This window comes from Osmia lignaria, chromosome 8 (genome assembly GCF_051020975.1).
Source record: "Osmia lignaria lignaria isolate PbOS001 chromosome 8, iyOsmLign1, whole genome shotgun sequence".
Classification (NCBI taxonomy): domain Eukaryota; kingdom Metazoa; phylum Arthropoda; class Insecta; order Hymenoptera; family Megachilidae; genus Osmia; species Osmia lignaria.
Genome location: NC_135039.1, coordinates 10926971 through 10950853, shown reverse-complemented (window position 1 = coordinate 10950853; position 23883 = coordinate 10926971). Strand labels below are relative to the sequence as shown.

Sequence of the window (23883 nt, the reverse complement as noted above, 5' to 3'; positions counted from 1 at the left end):
AAAATATATTTATAAAATAATTAACACCTTTTTACATTGTTTTTGTTGCAATAAAATTACATAAATTTTGATATGAAAAGGAGGGATATTACATAAAACAGTACAGATAAGGTTATTTCAATTAAAATATATTTATAAAATAATTAACATTATTTTTGTCGCAAGACTGTTTCAACATTCAAATTGGCATGTATTGAAATATCGCTCTGAAGAATAATCATCATCTTCTATCTTCTTTATCGACGGTAGATAATATAAGGCGATAGTTGACGCGAGGTTATGTGCGCGCGGCATGGCTGTAAACTTGCCACGGCGCGGCGCCTCGTTGGTCGAGCGTGGTCAGTTCTGATTGGTCGCGGGACGGTGACCAATCGGCGCCCTCCATCTGTCTGCCCCGGCAGCGGGTAAATCACCAACCACGTCCGCGATTCAGTCATTATCGGCCAGTTCGTTGTAGAGTGAACGTCTCTCCGTCGACCGGACTTTCGTTGTCCCGGCGTAAAAATGCGGTCCTTCTGCTCGTTCTTGCTTCTGCTGGCGGTTACCGTCGTCACTGCAGAAACCTACTTCGAGGAGAAGTTTCTCGATGGTGAGTAAACGCATTCAAAATTGTTCATTTAATTTTGTAATTTCATTCTCAGTCTCTCCGTTTCACGTTTGGAGAACTCCATGCTCGTACGAGGAAGTCTAAAAAAAAAAATTAATACAGATGTTTCTCCCTGCGGTTTTCGTACCACGCCCACGATATTTAAATAGAGGCTGGTTTGAAAGGGTTATTTATTCGAGCATACTTGGAAAATCTGATATTTTTATGCCAAATCAGTACGCTGTATTTCTCCTTAGTAACCACACGCCCTTCTCTATGATTTCTGTAACGCGTTTGTATATGTATGAATAAATACATGATTAATGCTCAATTATACAATTGACTATCACGATATTGTTTACGATGCCATATGGAGGTAGGAAAAATTGAAAACTGCTCTCGTGGCAAAGGCCATGAGCACACGGTTTGCGCTTCCTCCGACATGACGCGCAATCGATTGGTTGATCCGTGTTGAACGCTCTCGGCTTCATGGAATAAACTCGCCCATGCTTCAAAGAAAATCTGTCGATTCGATGTAACTGTATAGCGCGGTCATATCTATTTTAAACGATACTTTGTTGCAACCTATCTTCTTGCGAAACGTTTTAATTTAAGAAAATAAATAAAACATGAGAAACGTAATTAAAATTTTATGAGACATGGATTGTTATTATTTAGATGAGCAATTTCAACAACAGTAACATTTTATATGAAATGATTTTCTTTACAGATTCCTGGGAGAAAAATTGGGTGTATTCTGAACACCCTGGAAAAGAATTTGGAAAGTTTGTTTTAAGTCATGGGAAATTCTGGAACGACCGTGAAAATGATAAAGGTAAACAGGAAGATACATATACTTCTCGTGTTGTGTTGAAAATCCTGTATTACACAATTTTTCTTGGTAACAGGTATCCAGACTTCCCAGGATGCCAGATTTTACGCTCTAAGCAGGAAGTTCAAGCCCTTTAGTAACAAAGATAAACCACTCGTTATCCAGTTTTCTGTTAAACACGAGCAGAACATCGATTGTGGCGGTGGATACGTGAAAGTATTTGATTGTTCGCTGGACCAAAAGGATATGCACGGAGAAACCCCGTATGAGATCATGTTTGGTAAGAATTTAAAAACAAATTCATAGTAAGCCGAGCCCAGAGTCACCGGTTACACCCAATGGTGGATTGGTGCTAATGGAACTCGGAGAGAAAATTCTTTCTTATGCCCTGAATATGGTATTATACATATTTCAGGCACCAGTAAAGATACATTATATTATTTATAATATACTCTTAAATGCAATGCTTTAATATGGATATTTTTCTCTAGGACCCGATATCTGTGGACCTGGAACCAAGAAAGTTCACGTGATCTTTAGTTACAAGGGGAAGAACCTTCTGATCAACAAAGATATTCGATGCAAAGACGACATTTATACTCACCTGTATACATTAATCGTTAGCCCTGATAATACCTATAAGGTAAGGAACAGGTGCAGCTGCACGTGCTGAATGTTGTAAAAGTATTTCGAGACTAGAGTCACATATTCTCATTGATAACTGTGGGGAATAGGTGCTAAAGAATCTCGAAGAGCAATGATTATCTTGTTTGAAAATAAATGTACATAAGTAATACAGTGCTTATTTGCAAAGTTAACAAAGAACGACAGTGTATCATTAGGATTGTTAGAATAATTTATATATATTTATAATCATTAATTATCTAAGAGATAATTTTATTATTATTTTTATCTATATTAATATAATATCATTATTGTTTATTCTAATATTAGGTGTAATGTATTATATTGATTTCTTATAATATTATTATTGTTTATTTTTTGTATATAAGGTATACAGCCTTTAGGAATATTAATTATCCTTAGATTATCTAAAATAATTTTATCTAACAATCCTAAGATTATATTATAAATATATTTGTATATCTTCTAACTGTTGCATCTGCTTTCAGGTTCTCATCGACAACGAGGAGGTAGAATCTGGCGAACTGGAAGCAGACTGGGACTTCCTCCCACCAAAGAAAATCAAAGATCCATCTCAGAGTAAACCCGACGACTGGGATGACAAGCCCACGATCCCTGATCCGGATGACAAGAAGCCAGAAGACTGGGATAAACCAGAACATATTCCTGATCCTGAAGCCACTAAACCAGAGGACTGGGACGATGAAATGGACGGAGAATGGGAAGCTCCTATGATAGATAATCCTGAATACAAAGTCAGTAGACAAAGTTAAAACGAATCCCCATCTCCTCTCTTATATTATTTAATTTAATCTATCTCTTCAGGGTGAATGGAAACCGAAACAAATCGACAATCCCAACTACAAAGGACCCTGGATCCATCCAGAAATCGACAACCCCGAGTACACTCCTGATCCAGAATTGTATAAAAGGGATGAAATCTGTGCCATCGGGTTCGACCTCTGGCAGGTGAAATCCGGAACAATCTTCGACAATGTCCTGATCGCTGACGACCCTGAAGTCGCCCGAAAATTCGGTGAAGAAGTGTGGAAAGCCACTTATGTACGTGTAAAATAATATAAAAAATTTAATTACAAGCATTGAATAATATCGCATGATGTTAAAGGCTTTGCTGATTATAATGAGCGATAAAAAGCTGGAATTCCTCGTTGCTGAAGTTTCGTCACTGAAATCATTGAAATGTTGATTGAAAGTATTGATCTAATTTAAAATTTGTTTTTTAGGAGGGTGAGAAGAAAATGAAGGAGGCTCTGGATGAGGAGGAAAGAAAGCAAAGAGAAAAAGAGAGTAAAGAGAACGAGGATAACAAAGACGATGAGGAGGATGAGGATGGAGATGAAGAGGACAATACTGTCCCAGATGCTGAAGTGAGTTCTAAATAATGATTGTAACATTTTCCCAATTACAGATGCTAAAATTTGGATTTTTCTTCATTTATTTCAGGAGCACGATGAATTGTAAATAATGTATCGTGATTGACACGAACACAGACTGTATTCCAGGAGCTGTGTGGCCGCGACACGCACGTAATTTCCATGAAACATGAAACAAAAAAAAAAAAATTAAATGGTTCCTTTCGACTAACAAATCGGCGGGGGAAAAAAAAAGTTACCAAATATTGGAAAGTTTTAAACAGAGTGAGTCGCAAAGTAACGTTTTTTAAATTTGAAATATGGCCTCGCCTTTACAGCCTAAACGTTTTATCCTAGTCTTCGTTCATTCGGGTTCTACAGAAAAGAAATTTATCAGTGAACGATGTTAAAGAACATCGAGTGTTCAAGAAATCAAAGTGCTCATTGTGCTACCCAGAAGTACGCTACAATTTAAAAGAAACATATAATAGCGCATATATATATGTATTATATAAATAGTCATCTTGCCCCGTGTCTCCCCCATGACACAGCTCCATAAAAAGACTAAGTTGTTCCGTTTTTGTTTGTCAAGTGTTTTTATATGCAATTGAAAGATAATTAAAATGTAATTTAATGATACTATATGTATATATATACACATATATACATATACATATATATATATACATATATTTCAATTTCCGTACAGTGTACGCGCGTATTAAAAGAAAAATCCGCTGCAGTTAAAAGATTAAAGAGTGATTGGATGTATGCATACATGACTGAATGAATATAAATATAAATAATTGGTATGATTATGTATCAAATGCAAACAGTAACCAATGTAATAAAATAAATAAGACTTTTCTAGACGTGCTCAGGTCGTTTATTTTCGTCTGTTCTGCCGCTTCAACATCCTAAAAATTGTTACACGCGTGTATACAATTGTTTTATCATATGAAACTCAGTGCTGGAGATTATATTATCGTCATTCTTAAATAAACATGTTTTCTGTTATATTTCTTTCAAAGATCAGTGAATGAAAAGGTAAAGGGTTTTTCTAGAAAAAAATTACAAATAAATGCAGCGCATCTTTTATTAGGTGCAGTATTAGTGACTGTTTTCATGCAACGACAGCTGGCATCAGGGCCGGCCCTGAGATTTTGGGGACCTGAGGCAAACTCTTAAAAAGGACCCTTATGTATATGACATAAAACAAAGTATCATAAATAAAATTTATTAATATAATATAATTTTTATAACCGCTTCTAATACAATTTTTCGATTAAAAATATTACATCCTTGCATTATCGACCGAATTCCTTTTTTCCATCCATTCCAATGATTCCAACACGCATATTATCGTTTTTCACCAGGGCCGGCACTGAGATTTCAGGGGTCTGAGGCGAGCTCCGAAAAAGGGCCCCTTCACATATATGACACAAAAAAAGTATCTCAAATAAAATTTGTAAAATTAACATTAAAGCTTGCGTAACTAATTCAAGTAAACATTACTCTTCTTACATTCTTAAACGCAAAATCGTCTTACAGGGTCCCTAGGCGGGTGCCTAGTCTGCCTAGGCCCAGGGCCAGCCCTGTTTCCCCCCCCACTTCTCTTTCCCCTACTGTCAGGGGCGTATCCTTTCGCTCCGATCTACGTCCCTTTCCCTAAAACAGCTAAGTTACCGATGCAAAGTGAACTCGCCTTAAAGATCCACAGAATAAACGAACTCTCAACTCTCGCCATTTTACTTCAGACGATTTGGAGTATCGTACGGTACAACACGTAGCAAAATGTCTGCACCAAGAGCAGCTTTCCAACAGTGTCTGAGAAGTTTCAGAACTTCTGCAATACGTAGAAGTGGTCATGACGAACCTGAAGGTTTTCCCGGTTCTGTAAGTAAAAAGGAAAACAAATAATATATTATTGCATAACTGCGTTCGCATTGCGACTTTTTAAAATAAAATTATTTATTGGAATCTGGATGTCACAAATCAAGCTCAGATTCCTTGTTTGAATATCATTTTTGGAAATGAAATTGTTGATTATATGTATAACATAATAAAATTGTTTTTTGCAGAATCTTCCATTCAGCATTCACGGACACAGATACAAACTTCTTGCGTATTTCATTGCCTTCTTTGGAGTTCCATTTGCCCTTCCCTTCTTTGTTGTTCGTCATCATTTGTTGAAGTAAATCATGTAAGTTAGTTTACTTTTATTTACTTATTTTAATGATACCACTTGTACAAATTTCTATTCACCTTAATTATTACCTTTCAGGTATTAGAGTACTAATGCTAGTAAGTTATTAAACAATTGTTACAAGAACAATATGTAATGTATCCATTTATAATAAATGAATATTAAATTACATTTAATGTTATTCACAGCATTTATCATTTTGATTGTTAATACATTACTAGTCGTTTCATTTTCCATTATAGGTTATAAACTTAAATTTTAATGAAACTAAAAACTGAATGATTGGAGAAGGTTTAAAAGACTGCATGTATAGCATGAACAATAAAACATTTATACAATAAATATGTTACTTATTCTACACGATGGTAACTTTTTATTTCAATAATCCCGAATCATTTATTTCATACATAAATATGTGCAATTGGGGAAACAGAAATACATTACATATTCGTTGACATAACCTATGTACAAAACATGGGTAATACTTTCATAATTGAACTATTACTAACTACAGTTTAACATTTTTTATTTTACATAAATATTTATCATAGATAATTGATTTCAATTCGATTCTGATCTTCGCCCATTATCTAACAAGATCTTATTATCATCGAAGGTTAGGCGTTCGATTGAATTAATTTAAGAATAATACGCCATCACACGCAGTCTCATAGGCGGCGATTTGTATTTCTGTTCCGTTTCGATCGTAACGCGGCGAATCAACCGCCTATCGTTTCCAGCGTTTTGCACACGTGAGTATCAGCCTTCAGATTTTATCCAGAGGAATTGTTTCAAAGTGCCGTCATTTATGCAAAGTTTAATTATCAGCATGAATTGACGCTCGATCAGGCCACTACACGTAGCACACGTGTTTTTGAAAACTGAAATCTCTTCGTGTCCTTCGCTACTTCTAACCTAACTCGTATCACTGGGTAACGCGTCGGGTGTTCCGATGCAATAAAATATAAAGTCGATCGGAAAAGTCATCGAAACTCGTCTCCAACCAGCGGTTAGATAAGATCCTTTTATTAACAATGTATCAAAAACTGAAACTGGAGGTCCAGTACCTAACGGAGCAGCATCTTACCGGCTTCGAAAATTATAAAGTAAGTTTTCTGATTAGATAAGTATTCGTATTTTTTTCCCCTGCAGATTTCGCTCCTATGCGTTTTTATAAATTATTAATTAATTGGTACAAAGATTGTAATTTGTTAAGTTTCTTTCAGAATGATTCGTGAAATTTATTGAAGAACATTCTGAAATTACCTTTACTAATGTATTCTGTTTGGTAATTAAATACCTGCAGTTTTATGAATACACCAAGAATATCCTTTAATAGGTTTTCAGCAATGTTTTGTAAGAAGAAAAAATTAAAAGCATAGTTACTAATTTATGTATTGGATTTTGTACTCTGAAACTCGTTTAGATTGATATACATTTATGCTATATAATTATAGTTTGTATTTGTTTTATATTATATAACATTTATAATTGTATGCATTGATAATCTAAGCAAATCATGCTTACTATGTTATTTAAAAAAATGACTGGTATTAATACCGGTTAATAACTTCTAGCCTCCGATAATCCCATAAATATTATAGTAAATTTGTAATAATTATGTTTGCAGTACAACTCTGTGGATACGAGTCCTCTGAGCGTTTATATTATGCACCCATTTTGGAACAAAGTTGTTCAGGTACGTTTCTATTAACTGTACATTAACGAACTTTCTGTTTGACAATCTGCCTTTTTTTCAGTATTGTCCAAAATGGGTTGCTCCGAATGTACTAACCTTTTCTGGATTCCTTTTCACCGTCTTCAACTTCACAATGTTCGCAAGTTACGATTATTATTTTTATGCATCCAGTGACGATAAGCCACAGTATCTTCCTATACCACGATGGGTCTTTGCTCTGGGTGCATTTAACGTCTTTATGGCATATACACTTGGTAAGTGGTATTCAACTTGCCCATCGGTGTATAATAATTTTGTGTTCTTTATAAAATTTCTTTTATAGATGGTATAGATGGAAAACAGGCGCGACGTACACAGACTTCTGGTCCTTTAGGAGAGTTGTTTGATCATGGGTTAGATAGCTGGACGACTATGCTTATCACTGTTTGCATGTTTTCTGTATTCGGCAGGACAGATCACAGCGTGTCCCCATTGAGAATGTATTTCATTCTGTGGAATGTGTTTATCAATTTCTATTTGACTCACTGGGAAAAATATAACACTGGGGTATTGTATCTTCCCTGGGGATATGATCTATCTATGGTGGTAAGTATTTTGCATAGAATAAAGAAGAATGTTTGTAGGTATATTTCATCGCAGTCAATATTATTTACAATCATTTAAAACTTTCAGGGTACCACTATAGTGTTTATTATAACGAGTATAGGAGGGCATAGAGCTTGGAAATTTGTACTACCAGGTGGTATATCAGTTGGAGTGATGTTTGAGTTGGTACTTTATGTTACTGCAATTGTATCTAGTTTACCTGTTGTCCTCTGGAACATATACAAGTTAGTATCAAAGCGATTTCCATTTAATCATAAGATGATTTCAATTTAACCTAACACGTTTATTTTTATTTTCAGATCGTACAGGGACAAGACTGGTAAAATGCGAACATTCTTAGATGCTATAAGACCTCTGATACCTTTAGCAGTATTTTTTGTAATCTCAACAATCTGGGTGATTCATTCGCCTAGTAATATTATAGAGAAAGATCCTCGAATCGTTTTCTTAATTATAGGAACGATTTTCTCAAATATATGTGTAAGATAAACAAAGAATTGATTATTAATCAATTTAAATTAATTAAATTAAAATATTAAATTATTTACTATTGAGAATTGATGAAATTTGAAATTTTCAGTGCCGTTTGATCGTTTCACAAATGAGCAACACCGCGTGCGAGATGCTGTCGTGGATATTGTTCCCTATAGCATTTGCAGCAGCTTTCTCGTTTATCTTGCCAAGCACAGATCTGGTAGTGGCATATATTGTTGCCATCCTAGCTTTATTAGCACATATACATTATGGAACTTGTGTGGTAAGATTCCTAACATTGGTTAATCCAGTTTTCTTCAAGCAGAATTGTATTAATACATGGTTTTATTTCAGGTGCGTCAGATGTGTCGTCACTTCCGCATTCATACATTCCGCATTAAAGATCGTGCCGATTGACTACTTGCCGACGATACATGTTAAAAACGAAGATTAAATTATAGCAAGCTACGAACTACCGAATACAGAGCAGACAAACGTAAGGCAAACAGTATAATAAAAATATCAGAAACTAAGACGGTATAAGAAAAACTATTTCAAGCATCAGCTATAAATGCATCAAATCTGAATAATGGGATACTAATCAAACGTGTTGTCATCGCTGATCGCATATCTCAAAAATAGTACCTGTTAAGTAATCTTATTTATTTATTTGCATAGGTAAAATCCTTTAAATTCACTGCTGTGATATAGTTACAGAATCATCTGTTAGTTTCTTTCTTACAACCCTTTGCATATATCTATGGATATCTTACGGGGAACTACCCAAGTGTTACGCTCACTTATTAATGAAATTTTGCCAACTTGTAGAGCTCGTCGAACTGAACATGCCTATACCCCGTTTTGTGGGCAAACGGATAACTATTTAAAAGATATTAACAATTAAACTTGCATAGAAACCGTTAGCTCCGGGGTAAAACGCATGACTCGCAATCTAAAGGTCCTTGGTTCAAATCCTTGGTCCCCAACAATTTTTTTTTTTTTTTTTTTTATTCAAAGAGACAAATTATAATTAAAAAAAAAATAATAAATGTTGGGAACCAAGGATTTGAACCGTGGATCTCTAGATTGCGAGTTGTATGTGTGAGTTTGTCATACTTCAAAATGTAAGGAGTAACTAATTGTAATTGTTAATATCTTTTAAACAATTAGTTGTTTGCCCCCAACAAGGGGTATAGGCGTGTTCAGCTCGACGAGCTTTACAAGATGGCAAAGTTTCATTAATAAGAGAGTGTAACACTTGGATAGTTTTGTTAATATTTATGGATTCATTGGTTTTTACGTTGTCTTTTTGTGTTCTGTTCGTAACTCTTTACTTAGCTTTTTTTTCTTTTTTTTTTTTTTTTAATATGACGTATAACATCTTGTCGTTCATGGATTTCGTTTTTAACATGTATTGTCTGTTTAGTGAAAAATCGAGCCTGCTCAGTTTTATCATGTGACAGTCTTTTCCTTGTCTAATGGAGAAGTATTTCGCATTGCATAAAAATTCTGAGTAAGCTGAAGAAATAATTTAAAAGGGTAGAACTGACGGGACGTAATGTTGGTGGACATTTCTGACCGAGACGTTCATTTCGCGCGAGAATGCATGTGTGTGTTATTGTACTCGTTCGTTAATTGATATCCTTAAGCTGAAAGTTTCTCCAATTAATGTACATTGTCATTCGTGACAGTGATAATGCTGTTGAAGATAATCATACTAAAAAGTCAATTCTTCATTCCAGAAAGAACTGTAGACTTTGTATTTGTATCACGTAACAAATGGCCCAAGAAAATATTAATTAAATTATTTTTCAGTTCGTGTACATTAGGTGAATTGAAAATTTTTTATATTATAAAAATAAAAATGTTTTTTCAGAATTCAGTGAGATAATAATGGATTTAATATATATTATATTTGGCTAATTTAAATGTTCATGGATTTGTGTTGATTGGGTATGTTTAAATTATCTGCATTAATATGTTTCAGATAATGATACCAATTAAGTCATTTCCATACATGTGCATTTAATACGTTACTAGTCTATTTTATATCATCAGAACGTATGTAATCTTACAATTAGATATGAAAGTGTAACATATTATACTTGTAACAAAAAAAAAATGTTCATTTTAAATATTAAGTAGAATTAAATATTAGTAGAACTAATCACATTTTTGTAAAACTTAATGTATGTACATACGTAGTTTCAGCAGGAGTATAGCTACATTATGGATAATCCTGAAATGGTAAATTTTGTAATAACCAAAATGATTATAAGAGATCTATGTAATCTATTCTATTTATATTATCTTTAAATGTAACTGTACGTTTTAAGTATTTAATGTTTTTTTTTTGTTTCAGTGTAACTATATACCAGTTTATTGTTTATTATTGTGTATTATTTATAATTTTCATCATGAATTCTTTGTGTAGAATGTAATCAAATATTCTTGAAACTTTGTTCCTGCCAAAGATATTAAAAAGATTTTATGTAAAGTGTAGTTTGTTTACTTTAAAGACTATATATACTTTACTTATTTTTAATGTACTTTCATTTCTATATTTGCGATTACTATTCTATGTACATACATACATAATTAAATAAAAAATAAATGTTTCCAAAGACACAATGAAATTCATATAAACTTGGTACATAGATCAGATACAGATATAAATAACAATGTATCGTCTTTCATGAGAAATATTGTGCTTTCACTTTTTCTCTGTCTTCAGGTAATGGAAGCGCTGGTTGAATGTTCCGTATTGTCCTATCAGTCACTACATGTTTCTAAAATATTCATAAAATTCATATGCTTTTGATGATGTAAAAATTATAACAGATACATGTAATTAAATACATAAATTACCCAAAAGCTTTTGCAGGTTTTGTAATTTTCAAATTGCAGTGTACATTTCTCGTAGTCGTAATTGTTTTTATCTAGACATTTTAAACTTATATTATGTTCCTGAAACAGTGTTTTTATTATATGTAAATAAATACATTAAAATACAGAATAATATAACCTTAAAAGATTAATTATTAAATTAGACCTTCCAACAAGGGTTTTCTAATTCTTGATTACGTGTAAATTGTTTCCTTGCATTAAGATTCTTTTCAGCTCTTTCATTAAATTTATTCATATCGTTTTAATTTTCCAACTAAATATATAGGTTAATTGGTGCTAGAGCATTATTATCATGGCAGTGACTATAGATAATAGTGACTACTATCTATAGTCACTGGTTGATTCAACCCCTTTCACAAGTGCTCTCTCAACATTAGATATAACGGATTCACCCTCAAACCCGGTGGGGCCGTCAGGGCCCCAGGCGTCGGGAGTGGGGGCGGAGATGGGATATGGGATGGGTTTTCCTGCGCATGCGCGAGTTTTGCAGTGACGTATCTATGTTGTGGCGCAACTACGGACTAGGCCCTAGTCACTAAGGTGCCTAGTGTTCATTACGAGACGGACGGACTATGAGGTTTTGGTAAGTTATTGAATAAATTATATTTAAATACAAAATGGCGTCTAATATTGGTGAAGGAGTTATTAAACTTATGCAGGGTGATTAAGGTACCCCGTTTTATTGAAACTTGTACATACATACCCGTCCCATATCCCATCTCTGAGTGGGGGCTCCAGACGATTTTGCATGCGGCCCAAGTACATAGAAGCCGCCACCGGGTGCGACCCCCGGCCCTACCACATGCTAGGCACCCCAAGTGGGTAACAATTTGGCAGGCGTGAAGGGTTCCGGAGTAATATACATAATGTCCCAGAGCCCTCATTTAGCGCCAGTGTCGGTCGCTGTAGGGTTTTAGTCAGTAGGAATCTGACACTCCCCTGCCGCCCTCCCGCAGTGGTCGGTAGGGGGTCTTATGCAAGATTTCCTCATATTAAAAAAAAATATATATTTACAGCCACCGATTCCAACAAAGGTAGCTCGCTGCGGCATCGTTATCAACCGTTCAACGTAGAGCGAAGTGAAACATCATCACTCTTATAGCGACCGCCGAGGGGTGCAGATCTGCCTGCTAAACATACATACTCTTGTTAGTTTATTTTCTGCGTTCATTTAATTTGCTATATTAATCTTCTTAGCTTATTGAATAAATTCATTAGGAGGACGAACGTGTTGATTTTATTACTCCCGTGTGTACCTTTTACATTCCTGCTTTCTTTACTCCTCTATCACCCTTACGCTGGGAAGCGTTCCTCACATCCCCGTATGCCTAACATCCCGCTATACTTTACACCTTTCTATTCCTTACACCCTTCAATCCTGTAAATTTCCCTATCCCTTAAATGTCTGTTCCTCTTACAACCCTGCTTCCCTTATAGCTCTGCTTCCCTTATAGCCCTGCTTCCCTGATAGCCCTACATCCTACAAATCACTCTGTTCCCTACAATCTGCGGTGCCTTACATCCTTTTATCACTTACGTCCTTGAATGACGCTTTCGGCGTTCGTAACAGCGCCCTCTGGCGGTAGAAAAAGGAACTAAACCACGCCGAAAATTTGGCCCTCTTGCGGTAAAAATTCGAACTAAAATCTCGACCTCGAATCAGCGCCCTCTGGGGGTATAAAAAGGAACTAAACCTCGCAGGAATTTTGGCCCTCTTGCGGCAAAAATTCGAACTAAAATCTCGACCTCGAATCAGCGCCCTCTGGCGGCGGAAAAAGGAACTAAATTTGTAACGTTTTCTTACTCAAAAAGTGCTTACAGCGATATAAGGGGTATAATTAATGCAGAGATGTAAAAGATACAGGAATATAAGAGATGCCGGGATGTAAGGAATGCAGGCTTATAAGAAGTGCTGGGATGTTAGGGATGCATGGATACAAAGGATACGAGGATACAGTGATTTGGGGGTAGTTCCTGCGAGGTCCATGAAAAGAATAAAAAAAGTAAATAACTATAAAGGGAGGTCTTGGTCCATAAGAGTAGGAATAGGATAAACAGTACCTGGGAAGGGCGGTCCCCGCGAGGCCCATAAAGAGAAATAAAATAATAAATAATTATATTTTATTTTAATTTTAAAATAATAATAAATAATTAGGCAGCGTGGGTTTGACCCATAAAGGAGGATGAAACAATTAATACCTGAAAAGGGTGGTCTTTAGTCCATAGGGAAGGATAAAATAATAAATAACTGAAAAAAGTGAGGCGGGACTTATAAGGAAAGATAAGTAATAAGTAAAAGGGTGGACGGTAGATGCCCAGAAGAGACATAAAATCATAAATTTTATTCCCCTTTGATGAGCCGGAATAAGCAGAAAAAATAAATATAGTAAATTAAATAAACTCCGAAGGGAAATTAGAAGTATATTGAATAACTAAAATGATAGAAAAATTTTAGTCAATTAAATAAATAGCTGAGAAAAGAAATTACAAGCATTAAATAAATAACTCAGAAATGAAATTGGTTAAATTAAATAATAACTCAGTTGCTTTTTGCCAATGAGTTCCTTATCAAAGTGCATGAAGTGAATACAAGTTTGTCAAACAATTACAATAATAATTCTTCAATTTTATGCTGCTTTGGGGTGTCTGGGACCCCTTAAGTTATTTCCTCTCGAAAACAAAGGCATGTCCAGTCTTGTACATCTGTAGTCACTGATTATAGCGCCAGTAGCGCCATCTATTAAAAAACGACGGAAACTTCTCAACCAAGAAGTTCTATCACTCTCCGGTAGATGGCGCCGGTGTTGGAATTTTGGTCGGTAAGCTAACGAGTAGTTTCAGCCATTTCTGCATAGATGGCGCTGCGGTCAACTTTTAAAGAAAACCCGGGAAATTCAATTTTGTACTTAAATTGTAATTAACGTGTTAATTTGTAAACCAATTGTACAGAAATCATGATCATATCCTCCTGTTTATACATATATTTTTTCAATCACATATTTACATATTAATACAAAAACAATTTTTCAACGTGCACAATTTTACAAACAAATTTTCATTATTATATTAGCTCCTGGGTAGTTCCTTTAAAAAATATTTAACTGTTCATGGAAGTATCTAAAATAGTCTCTGCTTACAGATTTAATATATATCTCATCTTTCTTTTTAATATTTATTCAAAATGATCATGTACTAATGAAAATTGATTTGAAACCGTTACCATTTGTCATTTAAAAGATAATGAATAATTACATTTACCAATTTCATCATATTCAAATGTCAGCTATTTCTTTATTATATAAAGTACTTAATTAATATCTCTTTCAACATTTACAAAGTTTTTTCTTGTAGAGTTTAAACAATGAAATTTATCCAACTAACATGAGAAAGAAGATAAATCACGTAAAGACAGACGAGTTAGATATCGTTAACTTATCTAAAGATAATAGATACTATTAATTCATATTTGTTTTATTTTAAATGCTTGTAAATTGCAATAACGGTTTATGAACTTTGAAATTCATTAACTTGTGTTTTGTACAGATAATAGAAATCGTTCCGGCGACAATATAACATTTTGAAATTTACATTATTTGCATATTCGACCGATTCTCACATATTCATTAAATTTAAAAAATAAAAAAGAGCATACAATAACAATATTAACTGCAGGTACAGGAACACTATACTGATGGAAGTACAGTGCGCTATTCTATGTTCAACGACTTAAATATCGCACAATTGCATCTGCAACACCAATGAGTTGTTTATTTTATCATTTTAGAATTATAATTCAAGTATCGAAGAGAAAATAATTACCTCATCCTCGCAGAACATTACTACTATATCTGCTCAGTTTATGTGTTCTCAAAATTCTGTTGCACTTTTTGCCATTTAGCTACCATACTAGACATCTCTTTATGCTTCTTACTAATACCAATTCTCGCCTGAAACCACATAACAAGTTAATCTTAATTAATTTTCATTTAACAAAGCGTTGCTTACCTTTTTCCTCTTCCTCTCTTTCACTGCAATCTCAGCAGGAAGAGGTTCCTGTTCTGTTTCCAATTTTGTCTCCTCCGCAGGTACAGAAGAGGGTTCTGCTATCGTGGTATCTGGTCTCTGAGGAGCTTTCTCCGTCCCAGTATTTTCTATACGTGCTATGTCATTATAAAATGAATCTAAAGCAGACACCAAAGACTCCTTGGCTGTTTTAACTGGTGGCTTCTCGATGATCTTGTGGTTTGTATATATTGGAGTGTAATCAGGTATTAGCTGAATCGCAGGTTGTACACTGTGTTTGTGTGGAAGTACTAACGCCGCTGGCTGTTCAACAAACATACAATGTTACAGAAAAATTAAATAAAGATTTCCCTTCTCTCAGAACTTACAGCGTGTAAATGCTGATGATAAGCTGGGTACTGAAGATAATGTTCTTGTACTATGGCCGCTGGATGACTTAAAATAGGAACTGTTGGATCCCTTGCTGTTGCATCGTAAAGAGCACTGCCTTGTGGCTGCACAGCACCGTATATAATTCGTTTCAGGGCAGTTGCAGGTATCTCATACGGTGCTTCTGTTAAATCCACACCTGGTGGTAGCGGCTCTGCATTGGTCACATTCACAAGGCTCGTTGGCTGAGGGGATAACAAAGCTGAAGAATGAGAGGGCGCAACAGAATCTTCTAATTTCACTTCAGTAATTATCGTTCCCTCTGTAACAGAAAATATATATCTGAATCTATATTTTAATTAATACAGATAATTTATATAATATGGAATTCACCTTCTCTAGGTCTCTGTTTCTTACTATCCAGTTTGTCGTTGCATTTATCTTGTTTCCTTTTGTCCCTTTTCAGATCCTCTGCGTATATTTTTGGAGGTGGGGGTGGACTTGGATGTGAAATCTGAGGTGGAGGTGGAGCTTCGATATCACTGTTCCTTGGAGCTGCAGTGTCCTGGCTTGTCTCATCGCTTTCTTGCAATTTCTTTGATTTCAGTTTCACTCCTTCTTCTTCTACTGCAGCGAAGAAACAACAGTGATAGTACGTCTGATTGGAAATTAAAGATTGATATTGATAAATATATTTACCAGGTAAAATCATCTCTTCCTGTTCTGTCGGAGGAGGCGTTGAGCAAATCTCCATTTCTTCTGCACCACCTGCGATGCCAGTGTCCGGATAGGTCCATTGCGTAACTCCAGTAGTGGTGTTCTGGTAATAATATCGCTTATGTGACCTGGAAAAAATGGTCAGCAAGGAATATAATAAAGTGAAGGGGACAATGAACTTACTTGCATGTTTTGTTTTTTTTCTCTTTTTTTTTTTTTTCTTTACATTGACAAACTTTCGAGGGACGTTACTCCGTGAAAGGAAACGTCCTCCCGATTTCTGAAGCAACTTATTAACTAAAAAACAGTTAATACTCCTACCTGCGACTCGGCGTGCCGTTAACTCAGCGAGACCCTTTTATTACAAAAGGATTAAGTGTTACTTAGCGGTATACATAGAAGGCGCTCTCTTCCGCAACACGATCATCGAGATTACGTCGACAACGTCTGCGTTACGCTAGCGAAATTAAGCGAATTGATTATGCGTGTACTGAGAGTGCAATAATCAGGATGACATTTTTCCTTCTTTTTTTGTTTTTTTTTTGTTTTTTTTTTTTTTCCCAAGATTACGACGACGAGCACTCGTACAGAAACAGAATGGCTTCAATTGATATCACATTTGAACACATATAGTTGTACGTAAAGAACAGACAACTTTTAATGGAATGTATTTAACAAGAATATCGAATGACGATCATATGTACAGAGAAATTATAACATGATACGTGAAACATTTACGTGAGAAAAAAATATAGTATATCACACGACATGGTAAGGTTATCTAGAATATTGGTGCTTTGTTTTCTTTCAACTAACAGGTTTGCGTTAAAACTTATTCCCATGTTTCAATGAATTCTTTCTGACGTACACTGCTTCTGTTTAAGCTCCAAGTTCTCCTGCGTAACTTGGTCCAAGAGGAACTTGAGTTAAAGGTTCTGTGCTTCGTTCAAACATTCAGTACTTCATCCAGATATCTTCTCAAGGTTCATCTATTCTCTTCAACACTCGCGTATCAATTTTATTTCTCGATATTCACATTTAAGGTGGTTGCATTTTTAATCAAGCATCTTTTGAAATTGTTCCGTGCACTTAGCTACAAGTCTTTGGTTTCTATCACTTCATCTTTTTATTATTCGATCACTGATTAGCAGTTTTAACGTTTATTAATTCTTCCATATGTATTGATTGTTTTAAATATTGAACACATATTATTTGAATGACTGCATTCTGAACACAGACCTATCTTGGCTATCGTTTAACATAAATAACGCGATACTGTTTAAAGATACATTTTATGTACAAATAAAACCTGTGTTTCAATGCAATTGAGTTTAATGCAAACGCTCTTAATGATCCTACAAATTTGACAAAGAATTGGGTAATTTTTTTGCTCTGAAATTGATAAAATCAAATTGATTAAATGTTTGTTACAAGGCATTCAATTTGCTTGAAATTGCTTGAAGTTTTATGATTAAACACAAAGACACTGACAAGAGATATTAAGAGAGTGAAAAATAAAATATGGAAAAATAGATATTTGTCAGGAGAATTTGAAATAGAATTTCAAGTAAAAATTTCAAATAAAAAGCTTTCGATTACCATTAACTGACTTGATACAATGGTACGTGCAAAGATTATTCCCGGATACTTTTTTTTTTTTTAGAATAATGGCGTGTATAACATACGCGATGCTTTGTATGGAACGATTCATGTTTATTGGTACGAAGTAATACATAAATTTTAGATGGTATACTATACCTATCCCATTGACAAAGCCATCCAGGTGGTGCTGCGTCTTGTTCCAAGCGTTCCAATTCATGACTAGTATCAGACAACCATCTACGTAAGTAACTTTTTTCTAAGTAACCTCCTTCCCATGCAATGCACAGTGTCTGAAATCCAAAAGATAATCATTAAACCTTACACATCATATTTTATTTTCAATAAGAAAAACTTTATTTACTTGTAACTGTATAGACATCATTTGAACCGGAGACACACTTGGCTTTCCTTCTGACAAGAATTTCAATTTCTCAAGAACGATTTGTGATAATAAATTAACTTCTCCTTCGTCTTCTTTCGACTCGTTTGACGTTTCAGACGATACGTTTGCTTCTTCCAGTGTATTGTTCGGTTCGTCTTTGAAATTCGCAGCATTCTCTGTTGTATTTTCGCTCGTCGTATCGTTATGCTCTCGATGATCGGTAATAGGTTCGTCGCACGAATTTGATTCCTCGCGTTGCGTCTCGGCTTCCGTTTTAGTCGATTCGCTCTCATCGACTGTTTTCGTTTTTGAAGGTGTAACTGGAAGATACATTACAATTTCATATTGAAACGATATTTATTAATATACAGAGTGTTAAAAAATTCTTTGAAGACCTCTACATTGTTGGATAGATCACGAAAAATCGAAGCGAAAAGTTCTGTAGCACTTTTCGATGGGATCAGTAGTTTAGCCGCGTTTCGTTGTTGAAAATTGACCAATCAGGGCGCAGCTTGAGTGGCGCGCATGCGCAGTAGGAAACTAACCTCTACCGCTGAGCGACGCGCTTGCGAATGCGCAGTAGGAAACTAACCTCCCCTGCCGCCGAGCAAGCAGCAGAAAATCCCCACTGCGCATGCTTGCCACTCAGCTGCGCCCTGATTGGTCAATTTTCAACAACGAAATGCGGCTAAACTACTGATCCCACCAAAAAATGCTACAGAACTTTTCACTTCGATTTTTCCTGATCTATCCAACGGTGTAGGTCTTCAGGGAATTTTTTAACACCCTGTATAAATATATCAATATTCTTACCATCAAACGCGATTCGCTTTTTCCTTTGAAAGAATTTACTCCTTCCAGATAAATTATCAAGAAATTTGTTCGTCTTTTGCACATCCTCCTCTGCTTTTACAGCAGGTTCTTCTTTGCACTCCGGCTTCTCTGATACCTGCTCGTCCTCTTGATCTTGAGTACTTTTCCTTTCGCTACTGCTCTCGTTATCAGCACTATTGATTAAGACAATTGAGCTTATCGTTTGACTCTCGTCAAGCACAATTTTACTCGGCAGAGGTGTACTTTCTTTGACATTGTCGGTCAAAGGAATTGGAAACAAAGCTTTCCTTTCTTGTTTAGTTTCAGGTTCCTCTTCGGCATCGGAATCTTCATCGTATCCCGGCACTAAGGACACACGAAAGTCTAACTCGACGTCGGTATTATGCTTGTTGCTACTTTTCTTTACAAAAGACTCCTTCGCTGTTTGATTATCATTGTTAGTTTTTTCTTCAGTTTCCTGAGTTACACTTTGTTTAACTTGAGCTTTTAAGTACTTAGTTTCTGTATCTTCTGTTGGCTTTAAGTCTAACGAGACTTCTGGCTTTTTATACTCCACAGTGTCTTTATTTTCATAATCAGGAGCGGAATTTTGGGGAACCGTCGGTAGTTGAGGCTGTATTACCGGCGTTGTCGAGGGATATGTTTCAATGTTCTTTGCTTTCACTGTCGAACCTGTACTAGTTGATTCAGTTACAGAAGGTGCTTTGTTTTTAGATTGATTATCATCCGGCGTATCGGAATCACTTTCGTCGCTTCCATAGGACGTTATCATTTCTATCTTTCTAAAATGTCAAGTTATCGTTCTCTTAACTATTTCATTACAATCAGATTTAATAGTATTAACATTTCAGCAGCATACCCATCGTCGGAGTCGTTATCCATAGTGTCAGATGTATTCGCAACCTCCTGATCAGATTGAGCCTCACGTTTTTTAGCAGACTCGTTGCAAATGTACCTATTGCGATTTCGAGCCACTACTTCCCTCGGTATCATACCCTCTGGTATGTTTTCTTGAGATTGTTGATCTAAAATTATATATATATATATATATATATATATATATATGATTTATTAAAAGGATCATACTGAGGCATTTAAAAATGCAGATATAATTACATGTGACAGATGAGAAATCAACCCAATGAGACTCTTGTAACTGTTTCATAATAGAACTTGATTTAACGTTGTTCTTCAAATACCGTAATTCATCTGGCATTTCCCATGTTACCTCGTTAGTTTCAATATGCCAGTAATAAGGATACCCTGAAGATTCATCTAGGCATTCTCTCCACACTAAACGGTAAAAAAAGTTTTGAAAATTTGTATATTTTCAACATTATGATACTCATAATAAATCCTTACTTAGCGCTTGTTGGTTTACGTGGTTTGTTTGGCATGTATTTGAATTCACAGCTGGATTGACAGCAGATTCATCTGATACTGGTTGCTTGGGAGCAATAAGTTGAATTTCCTATAAATTACAGGTTACAAAATATCTTGCATACAGGCCTGTTAACCCTTTCGCTGCCAGTGTGGTCCCATGGGACCAGTGCTTGGCTTTTCATTTGGGCCATGGTGGTCCCTGGTGACCATTGGCAAGATTGTACCATTATTTTAATATATATCGCAATTCTTTGCCATTATAAAATTTTTAATATGACCCTTTCACGTGGCAGCGAAAGGGTTAAATACAAAATTGTGATATAATGTAAACTAACCTTGAAAAAATTATTAACCTGATCATCTAATTTACAAACATCTTTTTTAGATTCTTCGGTGTCACTATCTGAATTATAATGACAAAGTATGTTTGCCAAAGAATTGGCAGGTACATTTTGTCCACAGTAATCGTTACTTAATTGCCTGCGTTTATCTGAGGCAAATGAAAAATTGTTAATTATAGAAAGTTAACCGCATGCATGGTTAGAAACAAATCTCTTTACTTTGTACATATTCGCCATGAGAACCAGAATGCGACTGATTGAGCTCTAAAACAGGCCTTCTTTGACGTCGCTTCATAATAAAACATAAGTTAACTTGTATATGTCCTATACACTGGTGATATCTGAAAATGGTATAAATTAAACTAATTAAAATATCGATATTGCATTAAACTGTGCTTGATTCGTTGAAATTGATCAGTACTGCGAACTCTACGTACACATAAACTGAAATATCTTCTTATAAATATGTGAAGCCACTTCATAACCTCAATATACAAATCTGCTTAACAATTTTAATAATTGAAGAGAAGATTAAATAGTAAACGTTTCAAGAGTAGTTATTCAACAAGATGTTTACAAAAATGCAACATTGTACACTTGTCACGTTTTCTAAAAAATTTCTGAAAATCTTAAACATGAGAAAAGTGAGATTACATTAAATCATAACGACAGAAGACATTTTCTTTTTTTGAACTACATATCGATCACTAAACCTAATTTTACTAGCTGAGCAAACTGCCCTAGTTTTTTAACCGCTTCTAGTGCCATCTGGGGAAAACAGTTCTAAGCTTATATCGAGGTGATTGATAATGTAGGGAAATTTGAAAAGGACAGCACCTCTAATCTGAAAAATATAACCACGGAAATAATTACTTATAACATATTTATTTATAATGTTTTAATAATATACTTCTTACCGCAGACATGTATTTATATCATATGGCAGCATAGTATTATGACATTGTATAATATACGTGAGGTGACTGATAGAACGATTCCATTATTAATTTTCTTTTGTTTTTTTGGTTGAAGAACGACACCCCGTTCATTCGTTGCCATTCATCCATTCTCACGCGCACATTTTTCTATTTGCACTTGCATTCACGTCGTTCCAGCCTCGGGTCATTGCGCGTCTAGGAATTTTTTTCCTTTTCTCGTTCGGTTTTTACCCAGTTGTACTTCCTCGATCGCGAATCGACACTGGAACTTATAAAGGCGTGCCTCAACTCGTAAAATGGTATTTTAAATGTCTCCTTTCGCTAATTCCTGACGCCGTCATTTGAAATTGGTTTATCAGGCTAATGGCACGTTGCTGCGTGCGCGCGCATGCACCGACCGCAAGTACGAACCGGCACGATTTCAACGAAGATATCTACATTTGTATATTAATATATTATATGCAGCTTGTTTACTATGTTCGTAACATTTTTTTCTCATACTTCGCTAGTTAAAATATCAATGTACATTATAATATACTCTAGTAACGATAATGCAACATCATTAATTTATTATACCTTTGCAACTTAGAAAAATAGTCCTGGCTAGGCGTGGCCGCGTCTCGTGAAACTTGTCGGTTATTTTTGCTAATTTTAAAATTATTTAAAACAAATCAATATTAACGTAAAAACAAACTTATTTCTTTGGAGAACTTCGTTGTTCGAAAAAATGTACCCAACTCTATTTTTAAATGGATACTACTCTAGGGACTTTTTAGTTTTCAATAGTTCGACTGTTCACTATCGATTTATCGAAGGGCGCGAAATTCAATTCGAAGTACGCGAAATATTTGAATCAGGTAATACGAACACTGAACAAGTTCACCGTGTAATTGTTTGTTAATAAGTCAATTATTTATTGTTACCCTTTAGCATGTAAACGAACGTTTAGCAAGAACACGCGATGCGGTCACGGCATAATAAAATCTATGAAAACAATTAACGGAACAACGGTAGTACTACCTCTTTGAAATTGTCACGCTCTACTATTTCTACTGTTGATTTATAATCGGTCGACGACCACGCGCACCGTCGATTCTCCTTTTGAATTGGTGTGTAGATTTAACACTGACTAAATTACACCCGCCGGAAGTGGCGACGTTAGAACCCTAAACACTATTACGATATTTCACTTACGTGAGATTTATCGATTCGCTATCAAGCAACATCCCTAGCAACTTGGCTACCAACTTATTATCGATAAATAACTAATTATATTTCATTCACAAAAATCCCTATATCATTTTACCGCAAATGTCCGTGTTACTAAAAGAAAAACACAGTATACATTTTTTATATTTGACATTTTTGAAATATTTCAGAACTTTGATATTATCATCAATTATCATCAATTATACGTTGGTAGTCTAGATGCTGTTAAATGAAAGAAAAAAAAATAAAGCGTCGCCTCCAGCTTAGCAACCCTTTTCACTCGAACTACTTTTTACCTATGTCATTATATTCGTATTCATTATTCGCACGTAACACCTAATATAACTCGAAAAATCGTGAATCATTCATATTTGCCTCTGTACATTCATTTGCAGCGTAAAACAAATGAAAATTAGAATTCTCGTTGTAATTGGATGTTCGAATGCAAAGGGTTTACTCGATACTTTCTCTCGTCTACTGATAATCATTTTAATCGTTAATAAACATCGATCGTCATCAAGATCGGCCCACAACGCAATAACATTTCTTTTTTTTTTATAAACAATTAAAACCAAGACACACGGCCAAGCACGCTGGGAGAATACATGCCTTAAAGTATATATATATTATTATTTATTATTATTAGCAATTCGAACGCACATTGTTATCATTATTATTTTTATATTATCAATATTAATATTATTATTGTTACCATTACCGTTATCGTTACAATTATTTATTTAGAACGACATTAAAA

General features: G+C 35.0%; 5 protein-coding genes, 1 long non-coding RNA gene and 1 other non-coding gene across 8 annotated transcripts; 4 read left to right on the top strand and 3 right to left on the bottom strand.

Annotated features, from left to right (window-relative positions):
- The first annotated feature begins 427 nt into the window (after positions 1 to 427).
- Positions 428 to 4312, top strand: Calr (calreticulin). The gene is made up of 8 exons (XM_034334671.2): positions 428 to 589; positions 1317 to 1421; positions 1495 to 1698; positions 1910 to 2061; positions 2552 to 2818; positions 2889 to 3125; positions 3308 to 3451; positions 3528 to 4312. Exons 1-8 carry the CDS (start codon positions 505 to 507, stop codon positions 3543 to 3545), a joined length of 1212 nt encoding a protein of 403 aa, XP_034190562.1. The 5' UTR covers positions 428 to 504; the 3' UTR covers positions 3546 to 4312.
- On the top strand, positions 1728 to 1853 carry LOC117608998 (small nucleolar RNA SNORA3/SNORA45 family). The gene has a single exon (XR_004582480.1). It is a non-coding gene; the product is annotated as a small nucleolar RNA SNORA3/SNORA45 family (small nucleolar RNA).
- Positions 4313 to 4657: 345 nt separating the features above from the next.
- LOC117608922 (uncharacterized) lies at positions 4658 to 5055 on the bottom strand. Its single transcript, XR_004582446.2, has 2 exons — positions 4961 to 5055; positions 4658 to 4862 (listed from the first exon to the last, which is right to left on the bottom strand). It is a non-coding gene; the product is annotated as an uncharacterized LOC117608922 (long non-coding RNA).
- A 101-nt stretch (positions 5056 to 5156) lies between these two features.
- On the top strand, positions 5157 to 5823 carry COX7C (Cytochrome c oxidase subunit 7C). The gene is made up of 3 exons (XM_076689676.1): positions 5157 to 5332; positions 5518 to 5639; positions 5721 to 5823. The coding sequence occupies exons 1-2, from the start codon at positions 5231 to 5233 to the stop codon at positions 5632 to 5634; spliced, it is 219 nt and encodes a 72-aa protein (XP_076545791.1). The 5' UTR covers positions 5157 to 5230; the 3' UTR covers positions 5635 to 5639; positions 5721 to 5823.
- Positions 5824 to 5968: 145 nt separating this feature from the next.
- LOC117608914 (ethanolaminephosphotransferase 1) lies at positions 5969 to 9432 on the top strand. The gene is made up of 9 exons (XM_034334673.2): positions 5969 to 6394; positions 6471 to 6748; positions 7273 to 7341; positions 7403 to 7595; positions 7664 to 7926; positions 8014 to 8171; positions 8247 to 8427; positions 8528 to 8704; positions 8776 to 9432. Exons 2-9 carry the CDS (start codon positions 6677 to 6679, stop codon positions 8836 to 8838), a joined length of 1176 nt encoding a protein of 391 aa, XP_034190564.1. The 5' UTR covers positions 5969 to 6394; positions 6471 to 6676; the 3' UTR covers positions 8839 to 9432.
- Positions 9433 to 10508: 1076 nt separating this feature from the next.
- Positions 10509 to 11720, bottom strand: LOC117608812 (coiled-coil-helix-coiled-coil-helix domain-containing protein 7). Its single transcript, XM_034334441.2, has 3 exons — positions 11474 to 11720; positions 11290 to 11388; positions 10509 to 11210 (listed from the first exon to the last, which is right to left on the bottom strand). The coding sequence occupies exons 1-3, from the start codon at positions 11561 to 11563 to the stop codon at positions 11115 to 11117; spliced, it is 285 nt and encodes a 94-aa protein (XP_034190332.1). The 5' UTR covers positions 11564 to 11720; the 3' UTR covers positions 10509 to 11114.
- Positions 11721 to 14294: 2574 nt separating this feature from the next.
- LOC117608959 (uncharacterized) lies at positions 14295 to 21683 on the bottom strand. Of its 2 annotated transcripts, none has more exons than XM_034334761.2 (15): positions 21417 to 21683; positions 21199 to 21320; positions 20974 to 21128; positions 20618 to 20726; positions 20372 to 20548; positions 20115 to 20280; positions 19235 to 20037; positions 18401 to 18741; positions 18196 to 18329; positions 16420 to 16565; positions 16114 to 16344; positions 15720 to 16042; positions 15334 to 15654; positions 15148 to 15275; positions 14295 to 15075 (listed from the first exon to the last, which is right to left on the bottom strand). In XM_034334761.2, exons 2-14 carry the CDS (start codon positions 21272 to 21274, stop codon positions 15186 to 15188), a joined length of 3072 nt encoding a protein of 1023 aa, XP_034190652.2. In that variant the 5' UTR covers positions 21275 to 21320; positions 21417 to 21683; the 3' UTR covers positions 14295 to 15075; positions 15148 to 15185. The 2 variants fall into 2 exon arrangements, with proteins under 2 accessions (XP_034190652.2, XP_034190651.2); XM_034334760.2 differs by having other exon boundaries at positions 16114 to 16347; positions 21417 to 21681.
- Between the last annotated feature and the right edge of the window lie 2200 nt (positions 21684 to 23883).